At 36.0% G+C, this 19,388-nt stretch overlaps 3 protein-coding genes across 3 annotated transcripts; 1 reads left to right on the plus strand and 2 right to left on the minus strand.

Moving 5' to 3' along the window:
* Positions 1–3,430: 3,430 nt before the first annotated feature.
* LOC135147780 (uncharacterized) lies at positions 3,431–4,554 on the plus strand. The gene is made up of 2 exons (XM_064081327.1): positions 3,431–3,523; positions 4,183–4,554. Exons 1-2 carry the CDS (start codon positions 3,431–3,433, stop codon positions 4,552–4,554), a joined length of 465 nt encoding a protein of 154 aa, XP_063937397.1.
* A 4,516-nt stretch (positions 4,555–9,070) lies between these two features.
* On the minus strand, positions 9,071–12,318 carry LOC108193687 (protein REGULATOR OF FATTY ACID COMPOSITION 3, chloroplastic). The gene is made up of 5 exons (XM_017360461.2): positions 11,942–12,318; positions 10,930–10,984; positions 10,762–10,818; positions 10,368–10,445; positions 9,071–9,704 (listed from the first exon to the last, which is right to left on the minus strand). The coding sequence occupies exons 1-5, from the start codon at positions 12,239–12,241 to the stop codon at positions 9,229–9,231; spliced, it is 966 nt and encodes a 321-aa protein (XP_017215950.1). The 5' UTR covers positions 12,242–12,318; the 3' UTR covers positions 9,071–9,228.
* A 4,995-nt stretch (positions 12,319–17,313) lies between these two features.
* Positions 17,314–18,699, minus strand: LOC108193757 (F-box protein At5g49610). The gene has a single exon (XM_017360568.2). It carries the CDS (start codon positions 18,606–18,608, stop codon positions 17,517–17,519), a length of 1,092 nt encoding a protein of 363 aa, XP_017216057.1. The 5' UTR covers positions 18,609–18,699; the 3' UTR covers positions 17,314–17,516.
* Between the last annotated feature and the right edge of the window lie 689 nt (positions 18,700–19,388).

A 19,388-nucleotide genomic window follows, 5' to 3' on the forward strand; every position in this document is an offset into this window, starting at 1 on the left:
ACTAACTGATAAGTGGTATTTATACACACTTATAGGCCTTCATTTCCACTTAAATTGGTTGATTGTACTTAAGTGTTTAGTGTCTTTTGATGTGTTTTTATTGTTTTTCTGTGCAGGTCACGAGTTGAGGTGATGAAGTGATTTTCTATCATTTTAGGTTGGTTTTGGTGCATTATTTGCAAGAATAGAGAATTGTGGATTCACCGCGACTTGGGATTTTGTGGGTATATCTTCTACAAACCCTCACGAGAGCACACTCGTCCACTAGAGCTATCTAGGGGTTTAAAGGGCTTGTTGCATATGCTAAATGCAACCGTGATCACCTACGGAAGTGGTACTAGAAGCGAGGAAGGACATGCACGCGAGAACGAGCGAGAAACGAAGAAAAGGGGCCACCATCACAGACAGTAGCGCGCCCGCGCTACTTGGCAGCGCGCCCGCGCTACATTAAAGCCAACTAGCGCGCCTGCGCTAGTTTAGCGCGGTGGCGCCCCGCAGAAACTTCCCGGGCTGATTTTTACAGCTTTTCTGATGGATTTTAGCAGCGGTCGAGGCCCGGTTGACTTAGTCAATGCATTTTTATTTCTCGTGTGTAAAACCCTAGCCTCATAGTCGTAGTTTGTAGTAGAGAACAATATCGTAATCATAGTTTTAATTTTTATCGAAGCACATTATCAGTTTGTATTAGATCGTTCTTCGCGAGGAAGTGACAGTTTCGAGCAAGATCGTGAACATCAAATCTGTAACGTGTGATCCTTATTATTATTAATTCAAGCATTTTTATTCTATTTAATTCTCGTCCTTTCTTTATCATGCTTTCACTAGAACCCATGATGTCGATTAGTTCGATTATGAACTAACCGCCTTCATGGGATTCTAATGGATTTATCGATGTAGTCTAGTAACGAATGTTAATTACGTGATTGTGAGACTTATGTTGATTTCTTTGCATGAGCCGTGCTTATTCTTCTTAGAAGCGTAGCTAACTTCTAAGTTGTTTGTTAATTCTTTCTGAAGCGAGAGTGGATGATTGAATTTAGAACTATGCCATGTAAACATAGGATTATGTGAATGAAGCATAATTTGTGGTAGACTTGAACTATTTTTATCACCCTGTGTAATCACGATAGACGACTTGCTATTAAACCTCTCTGCTTACACTACCGCTATAGAGATATAGGGTCTGAGCTTTGTGGGTGTCCATGAGATTTCTATCTTAATTGTGGATTTTGATTGGTACGATATGTGTGCAACGAGAGTTGGCATGTATTACTTTCGTGTTGTCTGATTAGGATCAACAGTCGCATGTTAATCAGTAATTTCAATTCTAGATGAATTCGATAATGAAGTTAGAATCCCATGTGTTTTCCTATTCTGAATTTGATTAAGTAAATTTAATTATTAGTATAAAAGAAACCAATCCTTGTTAATTGTCTTGGCAGTGATAATTGATCATACATTGTTGCATAGGTGCGTATTCTTAATTCACCAGTCTCTGTGGGAACGAACTTAATATATTACTTGTGATCACGTGCGCTTGCGTGTAGATTTCACCGAACAAGTTTTTGGCGCCGCTGCCGGGGACTCGGTGTTAATTAATTAGTTTACGTACTTGTCATCAGTGTGCATTAAAATTCACTGACTCGGATTCTTTTCTCACTTTTCTTAGTTGTTGTTGTATCTATTGTTTTTGTTTAGTTATTTATAATGTTTCCTTTGCCTCCTTGGGACTTCAGTTCCAAGTGAGGTAGCTTTTACTGCGTTCTTGGCTGTGTTTGTGCTGTTACAGGGTTACAATGGAAGAAGTCGATACCTTTGCACTTCTATCTTCCATAGTTGAGGCATATTCGTCGAAAGCTACAGAGCCGACCTTGTATCCGATGAGTGTCGATGAGATGTCACAAGTTGCCCCTACAACATACAGCTTCTGTCAAGTTTGTGGTGTTCAAGGTCACTATAGTTATGAATGCTTTTATAACCACTTCAACTCTCAGAATACTCAGTCGGGACATGGATATAATTATCAAGAAGGATATGAGTACAATCAGTATTCTAATTCTTATGATCAAGAATGGATGGATCAACCAGATTTCTCTTACATGGACAACAATTTTGGTGATTTCCCATATCATGGTCAACATCAATTTCAAGAACAAAAATTTCAGCAACAATGTTATGAAGAACCTCCAATGCAACAATATGATCAGTTTGAGCAACAGTATTATCAGCCTCAATATGAGCAACCACAATCTCAACAGTATCAATATCCTCAAGTACAAGATCTACAGGTTCCTCAACCCACTGTAGAAGTGCTTTCTGATCAAACAAATGAGGTATATGATATGTTGGTAAACATAAACAAGACGCTTAAGGAACTCAAGGCTACACAACTGATGATGGAGGCTCGACTTGAGCGGTTAGCTAGTTCTTTTACTGTCGAACAACCCGATTCTTCTCCACTTATAGCCACCCAAGTTGAAGATGACATAAATGCTACCATTCTTACAAATGATGGAGATTGTGATAGTTTTTCGACCTGGGATGATGATGTGCCTATTAATAAAGAGGAAGATCGTGTCGCTGACGGCAAAATCGATGAAGTTGTTGTTATGGACCGTGTGGGCGATGATGAGGTGCGTGAAAAAAGCAATATCGAGTTGATCGTAGTTTCTCCTACACCAGGTGTGCTTGAATTACATTTCCTGAAGGGGATTAGCTCAATCAAGGTTGCTCCATGTTCTGACATTGAAAATGTGGCTTTCAATCCAACCTCTACCCCTATACTTGAGAGTACATGTTTTAAAGCTGACATGATGATTGTCCAAGATGATCTTACACAAAATCTGGTGGGTTATCCAGTCCAAAAGGCTCTTAAACTTCAACTCTTGGAAAAAGAGGATAGCAATTTCATCTCTTTATTCAGTGACATGAAAGGCCAAGAAGTTCTTATGACTCCTGTGAAAGTGAAGAGTTCTGAAAAACCACCCCCAAACTTATCTTCTTGGAACAAAGGTAGTGGTATACACTGATCATGCAGCCATTCGATATCTCATCTCAAAGAAGGATTCTAAACCAAGACTAATTCGCTGGGTTCTATTACTCCAAGAATTTGATGTGGAAATTAAAGATCGGAAGGGCACAGAAAATCAGGTAGCTGATCATTTATCCCGACTAGAAGATCACAGCAAACAAACCACCGACAACACTCTAATCAATGAATTCTTCCCAGATGAACAATTGTTTGAAGTTGAGACAGAAGAGCCATGGTTTGCTGACATTGTAAATTATCTGGTGAGTAAGATCATTCCTCCAGAATTCTCTTATGCTCAACGCAAGAAATTCCTTCACGATGTGAAATGGTATATTTGGGATGAACCCTTTCTGTTTAAACAAGGAGTTGATCAAATTCTCAGACGATGTATTCCCAATAATGAAGTTGAGGGAGTTTTGCGCGAGTGCCATTCCACTGGTTATGGGGGCCATTACAGCGGAGAGAAAACAGCAAAGAGGGTACTTCAAGCAGGTTTTTACTGGCCAACTCTGTTTAAAGATGCTCATCAGTATGTGTTGGGTTGCGATAGGTGTCAACGTACAGGTAATATATCTAGGAGGAATGAAATGCCTCTTAAAATGCTCTTGGAAGTCGAAATATTTGATGTTTGGGGTATTGACTTCATGGGACCTTTCGTTTCATCTTGCAACAACCAGTATATTCTATTGGCAGTGGATTATGTGTCTAAATGGGTGGAGGTAAAAGCTTTACCTACAAATGATGCTAAGGTGGTCTTGCAATTTCTTCAAAAACAGATCTTTACCCGTTTCGGAGTCCCTAGGGTCATTATCAGTGATGAAGGCTCTCATTTCTGCAATCGGAAATTCACAACCTTGATGACGAGATATAATATCAATCACCGGGTTGCTACTGCTTATCATCCTCAAACGAATGGTCAAGCTGAAGTGTCTAACAGAGAGATCAAACGCATATTAGAGAAGGTGGTTAACCCTTCTAGAAAAGACTGGTCATTGCGATTAGATGAGGCTGCTTGGGCTTATCGTACAGCTTACAAAACACCGTTGGGTACTTCTCCATTTCAGCTAGTGTTTGGAAAAGCTTGTCACTTACCAGTAGAGTTGGAACATAAAGCTTATTGGGCACTAAAGAAGTTGAATTTCGACTTACAGTTAGCTGGAGAAAAACGCATGATTCAACTCAATGAGTTGGAAGAGTTTCGCCTCCGTGCTTATGAAAATAACAAGCTCTACAAAGAAAAGGTGAAAAGATTGCATGATCAGCGGCTGATACAAAAATCGTTTGTGGTTGGTCAATTGGTTCTACTATATAATTCTCGGTTGAAGCTATTTCCAGGGAAACTCAAATCACGCTGGTCGGGACCATTTACAGTCAAGACAGTATTTCCCCACGGTGCAGTAGAAATCTATGCCAAATCACCGGATGAATCATTTAAAGTTAATGGTCAACGGTTGAAACCTTACTTTGGCGGAAATGTGAATCGTGAGGTGCAAACCACGATTCTTCAATCAGAATCGGATTAGTCTGGACTTCACGTCGAGCTAACGACGTTAAACAAGCGCTTCGTGGGAGGCAACCCACGCATTGGAACCACATTGTACCATTGTAAACCTCAAAAACACAAAAATCGAAAAATTTCAGCCTCCGGTGTCAGACACTAGCGCGCCCGCGCTAGTGTCAGGCGCGACCGCGCTAAGTTGCACAGCGCGCCCGCGCTATACTTAGCGCGGCCGCGCTACTGACTGCCGAGCCAGGCGAATTTTCTCCCAAAAAAATTATTTTCTTTTCGTTTTAAAAAGCCCACAATCCTAATTTTGCATGCCTAGCCCGAAATACATCCCATAAAACCCTAACTCAACTCTCCAACCCTTATACAAACACAAAACACATCTCCAAATCCCATTATAATTCTCTAAACCCTAAATTATATATACACATCCATACACACAACCTTCATCCAATCTTTCAAATCCAATACACATACACCTCTTGCAACTCTAATCCCTACCAATGGCACCCAAAAGGGCAAGAAGATCACAAGGAACGAGCACCCAAGCCCCCGCATCTAGCGATTCTTCCTCGATGGGTGAGGTTGAGTTCACCTCGGATGGTGCGCGAACCGAGTTTCAACGGCTTATGAATAAGTCGTTAGTTAAGGAGAGGGGATTCTTACCCACGGCGGAGGATGGTGAGCTTTTGAACATGGTTCAAGAGCGGGGTTGGGAGTCTTTTTGCGAGGCTCCGGAGGCGGTTCCCTTGGCTATCATTCGAGAGTTTTATGCTAATGCCAAGGAGAATCGAGATGGATTCACGGTGGTACGGGGAATCCGGGTGGATTATAGTGCGGATGCGATCCGCCGAGTTATTGGGGGGCGTGCCAGGCGCCGTAATGAAGAAGATTGGGTGGTTGAGAGAATTGGGCGTGCTAAACGCCGGTTTGATGATGATCCAGTTGATCTTGATCGATTGGTGTATGATTTGTGTGTGCCGGATACAGCTTGGAAGATGACACAACCTCCTTTGCCGGCACATGTCTCTTTTCCAGCAGCCGGGTTGAACCGGTATGCGAAGGCTTGGAACGCCTTCATATGTGCTAACATCATGCCATCTTCACATGGGCATGAGGTGACAGTGGAAAGAGCTATTCTGCTCTTTGGAATTGTCTCGGGCAAGTATATTGATCTGGGACATGTTATCCATCAGGGGATTCTGAGGTTCTTACAGGGAGGAACCACTGGTGCCATTCCATATGGCACAATTGTGACGAAGCTTTGTCGATCGAGCGGTGTTCGTTGGCCATCCAACGAGCAATTACAGTTGCCAGGAGCACCGATTGATCATTCGGCGATCAGCCGCATGACGGAGTGGGATGGAGGAGTTCCCCACCCTCGAGGCCTTGGGTACATATATGATGAGGTGCCAGGGGGACGTCCAGCATTTGTGAGGAGGGAGCAGCCTAGAGCTTCTGGAGCTGGTACTTCACAGACGGAGAGGAGCTCCGAACCGATGGGAGATGCTCATTATCGCCGCCTAGCGAGACGGATGGACACCATGCACGACATCCACCAGAGGTTTGCTTATGACTTGACACAGGCTCTAGGTAGTGCTTTCCAGGCACAGGGGGTCACAGTTCAGTGGCCAGTATTCGGAGCAGGGATGCAGTATCCTCCGCCTGATTCACCTCCAGCAGAGGAGGGCGAGGACTCGGACTCCGAGTAGGTATGTGGGCGCTCTAGCCTTTTTATCACTTTCAATGGGGACATTGAAAATTTTAAGTTTGGGGGTGGTAATCTAAGGAAGAGCATATTATTATGTAGTTTATTGCATGTGTAGTTAGTTCATATAGTTCACGTTTTTTTTTTATTTTATTTTGTGTTTATTTCTCACGTTTTTCTCATATTTTTTTAATTTTACATGTTTAGTGGTAATTGTCGTAGTTAGTATCACGAGCATTTGCATGAATTATGAAGTTAAGCCAAGTTAATTGCCTATGATGAGTTATGTGCGTAGTTCTTGATTAGTAATTTCAATTGCAATGCTAGGTTAGTACTTGGAAATTGCTTGTGTTGGAAATTGTAATTCACATATGTTCTTGAGATAGGATTTAGACGAAATTCCATGAATTCTAGTATTGAATTGAACACCCTTCAGCTTAGGTCTGTAAATCTTAAGTTTGGGGGAACTGAGGAGTAGATATACCTTTCTAAAAAAAAAAAAAAAAAAAAAGAAAAAACGAAAAAAAAGAAGAAAAAATAGGAGTAAATAAATTCACTAGAAAAATAAGTGGTAAAATTAACTAGGTTGAGCTCATTAGTACTCGAGTAATTAAGTCTGAGGGGACTTTGTGCCTAACAACCTAAAGCCCTTTGTGGTTTGGGATTGTTGACCCAACACTCGCTACATGGGTACTAGTGCATAAATCTTTAGGGATCTCAACCATTGCACGGTTAAATAAACCACTAGAATAAAGTGAATAATTGGTGTGTGAAGTCTTGTGGTGTTCGTGACGCATTTACACTGCGAAGCGCTCTGACCTTAGACCGAGCAATTAATCACCAATAGAAAAAAAAAAAATAATAAATATATAGAGAATAAAATAGAAGGGTGTGGACATTCTTTGGGACCTTGGCTTTTAGTTGGATTTAAGTGACGGGGTGTTAGTTTTAAACTTTTACGATTCTTGATTGGGATTCTGTGGGAGTAGTAGTTTTTGTCTTGTCTCAATAAAAGAGCATGCTTGCACACACTGGCACTCCACACTTGTAAATAGAAGAGTAATTGACTTAGTAGCGAGAGAGATGAAATTCGAGAACATTAGCACAATCTGAGGTATTATAATTGGCAAGGCAATTACTTCATAGTTCACTCATTCATCACGTAGTTGCATTCATGCATTGCATTGTATTATTGTATAGTGTCGTTGACGCTTGAGGACAAACATCAGTTTAAGTTTGGGGGTGTGATAAGTGGTATTTATACACACTTATAGGCCTTCATTTCCACTTAAATTGGTTGATTGTACTTAAGTGTTTAGTGTCTTTTGATGTGTTTTTATTGTTTTTCTGTGCAGGTCACGAGTTGAGGTGATGAAGTGATTTTCTATCATTTTAGGTTGGTTTTGGTGCATTATTTGCAAGAATAGAGAATTGTGGATTCACCGCGACTTGGGATTTTGTGGGTATATCTTCTACAAACCCTCACGAGAGCACACTCGTCCACTAGAGCTATCTAGGGGTTTAAAGGGCTTGTTGCATATGCTAAATGCAACCGTGATCACCTACGGAAGTGGTACTAGAAGCGAGGAAGGACATGCACGCGAGAACGAGCGAGAAACGAAGAAAAGGGGCCACCATCACAGACAGTAGCGCGCCCGCGCTACTTGGCAGCGCGCCCGCGCTACATTAAAGCCAACTAGCGCGCCTGCGCTAGTTTAGCGCGGTGGCGCCCCGCAGAAACTTCCCGGGCCGATTTTTACAGCTTTTCTGATGGATTTTAGCAGCGGTCGAGGCCTGGTTGACTTAGTCAATGCATTTTTATTTCTCGTGTGTAAAACCCTAGCCTCATAGTCGTAGTTTGTAGTAGAGAACAATATCGTAATCATAGTTTTAATTTTTATCGAAGCACATTATCAGTTTGTATTAGATCGTTCTTCGCGAGGAAGTGACAGTTTCGAGCAAGATCGTGAACATCAAATCTGTAACGTGTGATCCTTATTATTATTAATTCAAGCATTTTTATTCTATTTAATTCTCGTCCTTTCTTTATCATGCTTTCACTAGAACCCATGATGTCGATTAGTTCGATTATGAACTAACCGCCTTCATGGGATTCTAATGGATTTATCGATGTAGTCTAGTAACGAATGTTAATTACGTGATTGTGAGACTTATGTTGATTTCTTTGCATGAGCCGTGCTTATTCTTCTTAGAAGCGTAGCTAACTTCTAAGTTGTTTGTTAATTCTTTCTGAAGCGAGAGTGGATGATTGAATTTAGAACTATGCCATGTAAACATAGGATTATGTGAATGAAGCATAATTTGTGGTAGACTTGAACTATTTTTATCACCCTGTGTAATCACGATAGACGACTTGCTATTAAACCTCTCTGCTTACACTACCGCTATAGAGATATAGGGTCTGAGCTTTGTGGGTGTCCATGAGATTTCTATCTTAATTGTGGATTTTGATTGGTACGATATGTGTGCAACGAGAGTTGGCATGTATTACTTTCGTGTTGTCTGATTAGGATCAACAGTCGCATGTTAATCAGTAATTTCAATTCTAGATGAATTCGATAATGAAGTTAGAATCCCATGTGTTTTCCTATTCTGAATTTGATTAAGTAAATTTAATTATTAGTATAAAAGAAACCAATCCTTGTTAATTGTCTTGGCAGTGATAATTGATCATACATTGTTGCATAGGTGCGTATTCTTAATTCACCAGTCTCTGTGGGAACGAACTTAATATATTACTTGTGATCACGTGCGCTTGCGTGTAGATTTCACCGAACACTAACCTCATCTTGCAAACCTAAAGTATTATAAGGAGCTTGGTAGAGATCACATTATAACTTACCTAAATATTATCGGCAATGTCAAGAGGACTCGTCGTCCATTGAAGACTTTAAAAAGCTACATGCAAGAAATAACTCCTGAAAACAACACCATTCATCTACAGAACAGATGTAGATTAATTTACCTACCTAATTTCTGAGCTTTTAGTTTCTTTCTTCTGGTACTTACACCAAAGGTAATAGGATTTCCATTTTTATGACCATCATCCTCGTCAACAAAAATTATACGCTCTTCTTGAACATTATTTGAACTAGCAACCTGAGGTTCATCTGCATCCTCCTCTTCATCTTCATCCTCATAGTCATCATCATAAAAATCATCTTCTTCCTCACCATCGGCACCTGCTCGCATAGAGTGGAACTCAGGGGGAGGTGGACAATCCTCAGTAATGGCCTCGTCCCTCTTAATCACAAGATGTCTAATAACTCTTTCATCTTTGTCTAACATGCTCTTGAAATCATTAATATCTTTTGCTTCCAACTCAAAGTTCATCAAGATGTAGTGAGCATTCTTAGCTTTCTGTATTTTGTATGCCAGCCTTCGAAGACCCCAATCACTAAATCTCCACACCTTTCCTTTCTTTTCCTTCAAAAACTCTGCAAGTAGTTATATCATTGTTGTGTAAAAATGAAGTGTTCCAATTTTTATTGATAACATGCAGATCAAAAGGAACATATATAGATGAAACTAGGTTATGCATATGAGCACTGACAAACTATAGCCAAAAAGCAACTGCAAAATTTTTAGAGTTGTGATTCAAAAAAACTGTTTTCTGTTTCTCTTAAGGAGGTTCTTTTATCACAACTATACCAACAACCAAGAACCTAAACAGTTACATTGCTCTTCTTTTTAGGAAATATAAAGGACTAAGGACGTGTTTCTTTGGATAAAAAAGAATGGGGAGGAATATGACGATACTAAAACTATTTCCCAGACATTATCACAAGTAACATTCATTCTTCCTATTTTAGATAAAGTCCAGTGTCTTTTTTTTTTCCACCCGTATCATTCACACATTTCAGCACCAAAATTGTGCACTAATCAAAGTTACGATTCTTACTTCTCTCACAACACTTTTACCTCTAAATTTGTTCACATATATCATCCTATTTCAACCAACCAAGCACAAAATTAGCATTCGTAAATGCAATACAACTATGTAGACTGGGTTATACACATAAATCATAAATGATATAAAAAAAAATAATGGAAGAAAATAAGTTGGCTTTGAACTCTAAAAGATAAAGAAGAAGTTCCACCTTGTACTTTGAGATTAACACTTTCAACCTCATCTACATATTTCTCATGAATCAGGTATACAACTTCATAGTGACGAACTGCAGAACAGAAACCAAATAAACATCAAAGGTTCAGTCTTACATATTAAAAAAGACATTGGTGGAAATGGGAGAATCAAATTTAACAAATATGCTGACTACAAATTTAGTTTTATTCCATGAAAATACTCTTAAGATGCCAATGATTCAAACAATCTCAAAAGTGAAATGAAAGAATCAAAATATTTCACTGTCACAATTGAAGCTGCAAACTATGTACAATGTAGGGATATCATTAAATGATTTCTGCAACAATTAAAAAGGCTAATATACTTACCGAGTCGTATTTTATTAGTTTGTACAAAGTAATACTAACCTCGATCTTCATCCAAATCACTTTCCAGAAGAAGATTCAAAGCTTCATACAGTTCCTCTGCAAAACAATGGTTAACCATTAAAGCAACTTGACCTCCATTTGATCATATAAATGAAAGAAAAGAATAAAAAACAAGCATAATAAATAATACAAACAATAGTCACTTACCCTCTTCAGCATCTGCAAACTCAGGTAGAAGCCTACCATCTTCCTGAACCTTTTTCTGAAAATTAATTAACAAATATATAACTATATAAGTGATAAATTCTCCACACACAATATAAAAGATTACTGGTTGGTTCCAGACTATCTACACTCTACAACAGCACCGCATCAAATTGGGCAATGTTAGGAACAGTTGAAGCAGATTAATTTAGCTTTGTCAAATAGCTTTGATTAAAATTTTATTCAGGCAGATAGCAGGCAGCGAAAACCAGCATAGAACATGACATAACTCTGGTACTTCCATAATAAAGAAAGTAGTTTATACGTTTGCATAAGCGTACTTATTTGTTGAAATTACAAATTAACGCTCTAAAGAGATAAACACATCGCTGCCTAACAAACTGCTAAGAATAGCAGTTAATGCAAATCTCAATTGAAAATCAAATCACTAAACCCTAGTAAGCTAAGTTGTCAAAGTCATTTGGTGGTTCAAAATTTTTATGTCACACAATTTAGAATCAAATTATTGTAAAGTCTATTTTGTGACTCTACAAACACCGTAACGATTTGGTACAATTGGTTATTTTCCATGGCATCTGAGCTCAAGTTTAAGAGAAGTCTCAATTTAGGAAAAGTCTCAAGTACAATCATTTCTAACCTCAGAGATTATGCCCCTTACCAAATGACACTGGTTCGCTTAGGTTCAGTCATTAGCTTCTCCAGGCACAAATCAGTAAACCAAAACAATAACTCCCACACCCCCAAATAAAATGTAAATACATGCACCCAAATCCCAATTGACACAAAACTCATTTACATACTTTAATACTTACATCCAATAAAATCACAAAACTAAAAGCAAACCCTTAAAAATCAATACTTTCATTACTTTCAATTCTCTATATTGATAACAACTACAACAACAATAACAATAGTATAACATAACAACATAACGAGCTTATTTCAACCATATAAGTAACTTACAAATACATATATACTTAAGCACAAAACAGACCTCTTTAAGCAAGACAGCCTCAGGAAAAAGGCCAGCAGATTCATCAGGCTTCACTACAAAGCTATGAGTATCCACTTTCTTATTATTTTTATCCTTCTTGGAGGCTGCTACTATTACTGATGCTGGTGATTTCAGCTTCCGAGAAGAAGAAAAGGAGTGCCCATGTGAAAAAACAAAGTGGGCTCTATCAAGATTCGATTTTGATGAAACCCCATCAGCTATTAACGCATTTTGAGCTCGGAATGATACAAAAAGATTTGGTGTTGAAGAAGAAGATGATGTAAACAACACCGACTCCATACGAGTGTCTGTAATTTCAACAGATGAGGACACCAATTATCTTTAGTACTGAACTTTTATGTCTCGTATTCTACATGTTATTAATTTTTGTGTCTTCAAAATCTACTTCTATATATTACTCCCTCCGTCCCTTTTTATCTGTCCATTTTGGAAAAAAAAACACATACCAAGGAATAATTGATTGTATAAATTTTTTCATTAAATACCTCTAATTAATATCTTGAAAATGGTGGAATACCCCTACTTTATGTCTTGAAAACATGAATTCAACCAAGTTTTAAATAAGTCAAGCCTTGAAAATTGAAATTATGGAGATATATTTGAAAAACTATCATTAAATTAGTTTTGAAAGTATAAATGGACAGATAAATAGGGACAAATTTTTACTTCCAAAGTGGACAGATAAATAGGGACGGAGGGAGTAAATGGCAACCAAGGGCAAAATGAGCCAATAAAATGGTGATGAAATCTCCATTATACCCTTGTGTCACATGTAATTACAAGATTACCAAGTGGTGGGTCATTTATTGTATTAAAACATTAAGTGTTAGTAATTAACACATTTACATAGTAAATATCCATTTTAATTACAGTTGTCCTTTATTTATGATCACTCATTATAAACGAATTGAAATAGTAAATGTTAACGTAGCTATTTACTTTACACAAAATAAATTTATGTGAGTTGGAGTTTAGATATATGATTAAACTCTCATGTAAACTCTCTACAATCATAATTGATAGATTAAGATATCTTGATTCTCATTTTATTAAAAAAAATTATAAATTTTTTACATGTGCGATTATCTTAAATTAGATGTTAATGTAGCTATTTACTTTACACAAAATAAATTTATGTGAGTTGGAGTTTAGATATATGATTAAACTCTAATGTAAACTCTCTACAATCATAATTGATAAATTAAGATATCTTGATTCCCATTTTATTTAAAAAAATTATAAATTTTTTACATGTGCGATTATCTTAAATTATTTATGATTTAACTTAATGTTTCTAATATAGTAATTAATTAGCTCTTATACTTTTTGCAGAGTGATTTTGTTTACGAATCTTATTTTTAATTACATGTATGTATGTATGTATGTATGTATTTATTTATTTATTTATGTACATATAATATGTATGTACGTACTTATATGTTTTCATATATGTAATGGTACAACCATATTTATTAAGTTGAAATTTTATCTTAATTTGTAATAACGAAATTTTACAACAAATCATAGATTTGTTACATGGTGTATTGAAAAAGTGGGAGTAAAAAAAAAAACCAAGTATATCATGTGATTCAAATATTATCATCAGAGTGATGGTGTTCAAACTAAACTCTGGCGCTCGAGTAGCAAGTCATTAAATGCTAACTAATGTTCTAAAAAGTGAATTTTAATTTGACTCGATAATCTTATCAGTAATAAATACTCAAAATAATCGACAAGTACTTACTTAAATAGTTTGCATGTATTTATAAACTAATTTTAGAGATTAAACTGTTAAAAAAAGATGTGTATTATATGATAAATTTTCATTAAAAACTTTACAGGTTATCTGGGATCTTTTCTCTTTTTTTTTAATCTGTTTTTTTTTAATATATAATCCACGTTGCCCCAATTTTTACGCGAGTTATGTCAAACTTTATTCGACTTAGGCTAAATATCGAGTTAGCATCCAAAGCACGAGTACTCGACCAAGTTATCGATCAAGCCAATGGATTTTAGACAACATACTCTAACAGTCGACTATTAAACAAATAATCACATATAAATTGTTAAAAATAGTCTGTTAAAATATCAATAAACACCCATTGATAAGATAATAAATGAACAGTTGATAAATAATCGACCGACCTTATAATAATGTATCATTAACCGATAATTGATAGATAGTTATTGTAACATACTAATGAATAAGATACATATATATAGAGTCCTACTCCAATAGAAACCAAATTAGCCTAAAAACTAGAAACCAGTTTCTGGACAGTTTTTTATCACTATTTTTAACTACAGAAATCACTAATTTGTACATAACATATCACTAATTTATATATAGCATATCTCGCAAATATAAATATATATATATACACATATATGCAACGTATCTGACTATCATCTTCACTCAAATCGTAATAATGGACCTCTTACCACCATTACCAGACGTTTCTATGACTAACCACCATTGTCTATCATCACCAATAGTCACATACACTTTCCATCATTTCTTACAAAACTAACGACTACTTACCATCATCATACAACTTCTCTTGCGGCTTCCTACCTCCAAGAACCTTCCTACGGATGAAATTGATCATCTATAATCGATTATCAATAGTTTAGATAAGTAGATTTTCTCAATTTTGATAGTAAAAATCATTGTTTGCATACTTTATAAAAACAGTGATTAGTGCAGTATAAATTAGTGATATCCGTAGTTATAAATAGTGGTAGGGAAACTAGTTTCTAGTTTTTATTTTAAGAGTGGTTTCTATTTGATCATTAGCCTATATATATATATGAAGAGATTTACTGGAGGAAGTGAGAGGGAGGAAGGCCTACCAAGTATTATGTTTATTTTTGCTACAAAACTGTATCATATAAATATCTTTTCATATGTGCATGTCTCACGGTGTTCGATCTTATATCTTTTTTTATCATAGTAGCATATGAAAATATTAATCAATTTTAGCTATCCTACCATTCAATGGGTTGCTTATATGATTCATGCGAATAGAGCTTATAATTTTTATCATTTACGGACACGTTCAAATGTGTTTTAGTTGAATAACATAATGAAAAAATGATTGTGTAAACTTCTTTCATGTGCCAATTCTATTATGCCAATTCAAGTTATATGAATATTTGTGTGTCATGCTGAATCAGATATCATGGATATTATTAATTTATTTTAAAAGAGATATTTAAAAATCAAATAAAATTGATATATAATAAAAAAAATTAAATTATTAATCCAAAAAATAATAATAAATCAATTTATAAATGACCGGCCCGTGCCTCGCACGGGCTTCTACGCTAGTTTAAAATTTATAATCGATCCACAATATTGTATGTATATAAAATATAAAAGTGTTAATATAATTTTAATGAAAATTTATAACGTTATTACTTATGTTTGTAACCAAATTTATTAATATAAAAAAATATGCATCTAGATAAATATTTGTGGTCTCCATATAACTTGGACCTTTTATATAAGATATATTTAATTTTTGTATTTTATATACTTAATCGTATATTGTCATGTTCATATATTTTTATATGTTATTCTGTCTCAAAATTGAAACTTAAATTTCAAGTCGTGTTGGCTCTACTTTTGAGTCCTGTTATAAATATTTTGTCTTATACTTTGCATTATTGCAAATTTTTTTATATCTGATCAAAATTTAAATACATAAAAAGAAAATTTTAAAATAATATTATAATCAAAATACACTTATACATCTTTTAAAAGTTAATCATTTTATAGTTAAAAAAATTATTGACAGAGTATTTTAAAACGACATTTTGCTTATCCATCTGAGTATATGAATTTTTCTTCCTGACCCCATAAATTACCGACTAAATATAAATTGAAAATAAATTTGAAAGGTCTTGAAACCTCTAACATCGAATTTCATAGTACAGAGAATTTAGAAATCCTAAAACTAAAATCTAGGAGTCAGTTAGAGTCAAAAGGAAGAAGTTATTTAGCCAGTATCACTTATCCATGAACAATATGTTCCATATAAGATCACTTTTTCTTTGTGCTTCCCCTTTCCTTCCTTCATAACCAAACGGGAGCATTCTTCTGAAACTCGGTAACTCGCTGAACTGATTAAATATCGATCAATTTCTCGTTTTACATCACTTTTTACCTGTAATACCACAATCGATTTCTAGATCTTTATAGATGTATGATTTGCATGAATGTTTTTCCATGTTAAATAGTTAGCTAACGTTATATAATATTGTTTTGCAAGATTGGTAAAATGGGTAACATGGACACTTCCTGTGGCATTATCTTCATGCGTCTCTGGATCATTGTTATCGTGAGCTGTGTCACAGGCTTTGTTATAGACAACTCCCTGACTATTTATCATACACAACACGATACTCGAAGTGCCATTGTTCAAGCTGTTCTGCTTATGTCTCTGATCATGATTTTATCTGGTGGTGCATGGTTGAAAATCAATGAGGAAAGGGATCGCGAATGGGACCTCGTAACAAGTAAAAGTATGGAAGTCCAGGAAGAACATGTCTGCGATGTCACACGAGGCTCAGATGCGGAGAAGACTTCCAAGAACAAGCAAATTGAATTTACGACTTCCGAAAACAAGCAACTTGAATTTACTTCACAAGAGGAAATGAATTCATTTGCATGAAGCAGGATATTCCAGGAAGCAAAAATGTCTGTATTCCTGGCGTGTTTTTTCCTGTTCTATATTGTTCCTAAATATGCAGCTGTCAAATTTTGATGTAACAAATCCTATTGCCAAAACTTGCCATGAATGCAATTTGATTTGAATTGTACCTGGTAGCCACAACGATGCTTGCACACCCCTACTTCCTCTGTTGCAAACATCTCCGAATAGTTACATCCGTCACAAATGGCAGGTATGACTGTCCTGCCAGCAAATTCAAACTAAAATGATAAATTGTTTTAGCTATGATGCTGAAGCATAGTAACTATTGACACTACACTTCTGCTGTTCCGATGGGGTAACAGGGGAACCTTTAACTTCAGGTTGGCACACAGGAGAGTAAGACACGGCCATTGTATCTTAACTTCTCAAGTAATAACAAGGCAAGAAAGGACATACTGAAAAACCAGTAGCAAAGCAAGCTAAAACTTTATGGAATACACTCTTCAGATGTATTTACTTGGGCTAGAGAGAGTGCAGGCATCGTATAAGATAGGATATAACATAACGAAAAAGAAGTAGCAAAACAAGATAAAACATTTTGGAATACATTCTTGAGATTTATTTACTTGGGGTAGAGAACATGTAGGTATCATATGAGATTAAATATACAGACGATATTTTGTGAGCAGAGACTTATTGAGACCATAATAAATGCATTTATAAACCAAAAACATAGACCAAGTTTCATAAAGCTGAAGACAGATGGAATCATAATAAACAAAGTACAATCACTGGGCACCAACAAATTTTATTACAACTATAAGAGTTGATACCCAAAGTAAAACAGAAATATATGTACAGAACTTCATCAGCGTCTAATGTAGGCATTTAACACCTTAATGAAAACCGAAGATTGTGCTCCGATAAGCATGTGCTGAAAACCATAACGGCAGCGTTGAACTATTTTTCACAGAATACATTTCCTTCCAAACCCTGCTGTTTCTCTGATACACCAGAACCTGCTTGTGTGTTGCAAGAAAAATGTATTGTCGAGTTTGACTGATAGGAAAAATACCTGGAACCATGTCCCTAATACATCGAAGACTCACCCTATCCGCCATAAACCATTCCTCACTCCCATAATCTTTCAAGACCCATATACTCATCCAAGCTTCTGATATCTTAATTACAGACAAAGAACCATCCGACTCCAACAGATAAACTCGATTTCCAGTTCCAGAACTTATTTCATCAGGCAAACTCATCTTCCTCCAAATGTCATGATTCAGATCAAGAACCAGTAACCAACAACAACTTTCTGTCATCCAATGAAGCGACCCATTAATATACACAACCTGGTTCTTATTCATATGAGTAAACTGATCATCTTGCATAGAAACAAACTTCCTCCATTTATTACATTCTGAATCAAACACCAAACACATAAATTTCCTATCAGGCCTATGTCCAAACGTTCTATGATATCCCGCTAACACAACACTGTACTTTTGCGTCAACAGATCACAAGCTAACCCCACAAGAGTAGCTTCACCGTCAGGATGAAAACGAGTAACCGGTCTCTCTCTACTTCTAGGAAGAACCTTATACTCTTTAGTCATCGGATTACAAACATAATAAATACCCTTATCCGGAATACTTGAACAACACAACAATCCATTACAAGATGCTCTAACTTTCACTCTATCCTTAACAAAGTCCAGTGAAAATTCAGACACACCCCTCAAACTATCAACACAGATCAAACTAGATCTAAACTGTGATGATTCAGTAACCTCAATCAACATCATAGGATTCCTAACAGACAATTCATTATACATTCGTATAAAATACTTATCAGAGACCAAACCATACCAAAGTTTACAAACACTCTTAGCCCTAAAAAGACATTTCATGGGCAATCTTGCAAGAATCTGATGAATAATCTCATCTGGGAAAACCCCATATTTCAAATCAGGATGATTCATCATACAACAACAATCAAAACATGAAATTGCAAAATTAACCCCAAAATCAAGAAAAGATCAAATCTTTGCTTTCAAAAATGAATAATTGCTTACCAAATTACATCTTTAGCTTCAAAGAAACAATAAAGGTACAAACTTTTGATAAGATGAATCAGGCTAAGATCAGAAATGAAAAGGGTTTGCAAAGATATCCATGGATCAGTGTAGAATTTGTAGATTTGCAACAGAGGAAATGCCTTCGCTTTTGTGAAATGCGTTTACTTTGCGACACGAATGCATCCATTTAGATTTTTTATAGTGACTTCTGGGCGAGGAATTGGGCCACGATGCAAGGCTTTACTGGCCCCAACGGCCCAACCTATCTGCTTAAACTTGAAAAATTTATTATTTTGAGAAATAGTAAAATTTGTAAAGTAAGGTGATTAAATTCGTACCACAATAATCGTGTTGGTATGTTTTCGGATCATAAATCTCAAGCTTTGATTTGAATTCTATACATAGATGATCATATCGGGATATAAATTATCTTATTATGGAATGAGGTCAAATTTGTTTAAATAGTATTTCTTTAGTCGAAATATTTACATTTAATAGTATTAAAATATTTTTATTAATGTTTTTGTTATATTTGTGCCTAGTAATAATTATTAATTATCAGTCAAAATTAGTTTAGTTTGACTTTCAAATTTTATAAAACGCCCGTTTTTTTAGAACAGAGGGATTATTTATCTTACTTTTGATAATATTTAAATGTTCCCATCATGTAATAAATTCTACTCTCTC

Source organism: Daucus carota, chromosome 7, assembly GCF_001625215.2.
Source record: "Daucus carota subsp. sativus chromosome 7, DH1 v3.0, whole genome shotgun sequence".
Lineage (NCBI taxonomy): Eukaryota > Viridiplantae > Streptophyta > Magnoliopsida > Apiales > Apiaceae > Daucus > Daucus carota.

What these genes read in the sequence shown, in the direction of transcription:
- LOC108193757 (XM_017360568.2), bottom strand. Translation starts at nt 18,608, where the DNA reads ATGATGAATCATCCTGATTTGAAATATGGGGTTTTCCCAGATGAGATT.
- LOC108193687 (XM_017360461.2), bottom strand. Translation starts at nt 12,241, where the DNA reads ATGGAGTCGGTGTTGTTTACATCATCTTCTTCTTCAACACCAAATCTT. An exon ending in GTTTGCAGATGCTGAAGAGG is followed by an intron (nt 10,819 to 10,929) that starts GTAAGTGACTAT and finishes ATTGTTTTGCAG; the next exon opens with AGGAACTGTATGAAGCTTTG. An exon ending in TGATTTGGATGAAGATCGAG is followed by an intron (nt 10,446 to 10,761) that starts GTTAGTATTACT and finishes TCTGTTCTGCAG; the next exon opens with TTCGTCACTATGAAGTTGTA.
- LOC135147780 (XM_064081327.1), top strand. Translation starts at nt 3,431, where the DNA reads ATGAAGTTGAGGGAGTTTTGCGCGAGTGCCATTCCACTGGTTATGGGG. An exon ending in AAAGAGGGTACTTCAAGCAG is followed by an intron (nt 3,524 to 4,182) that starts GTTTTTACTGGC and finishes TTCGACTTACAG; the next exon opens with TTAGCTGGAGAAAAACGCAT.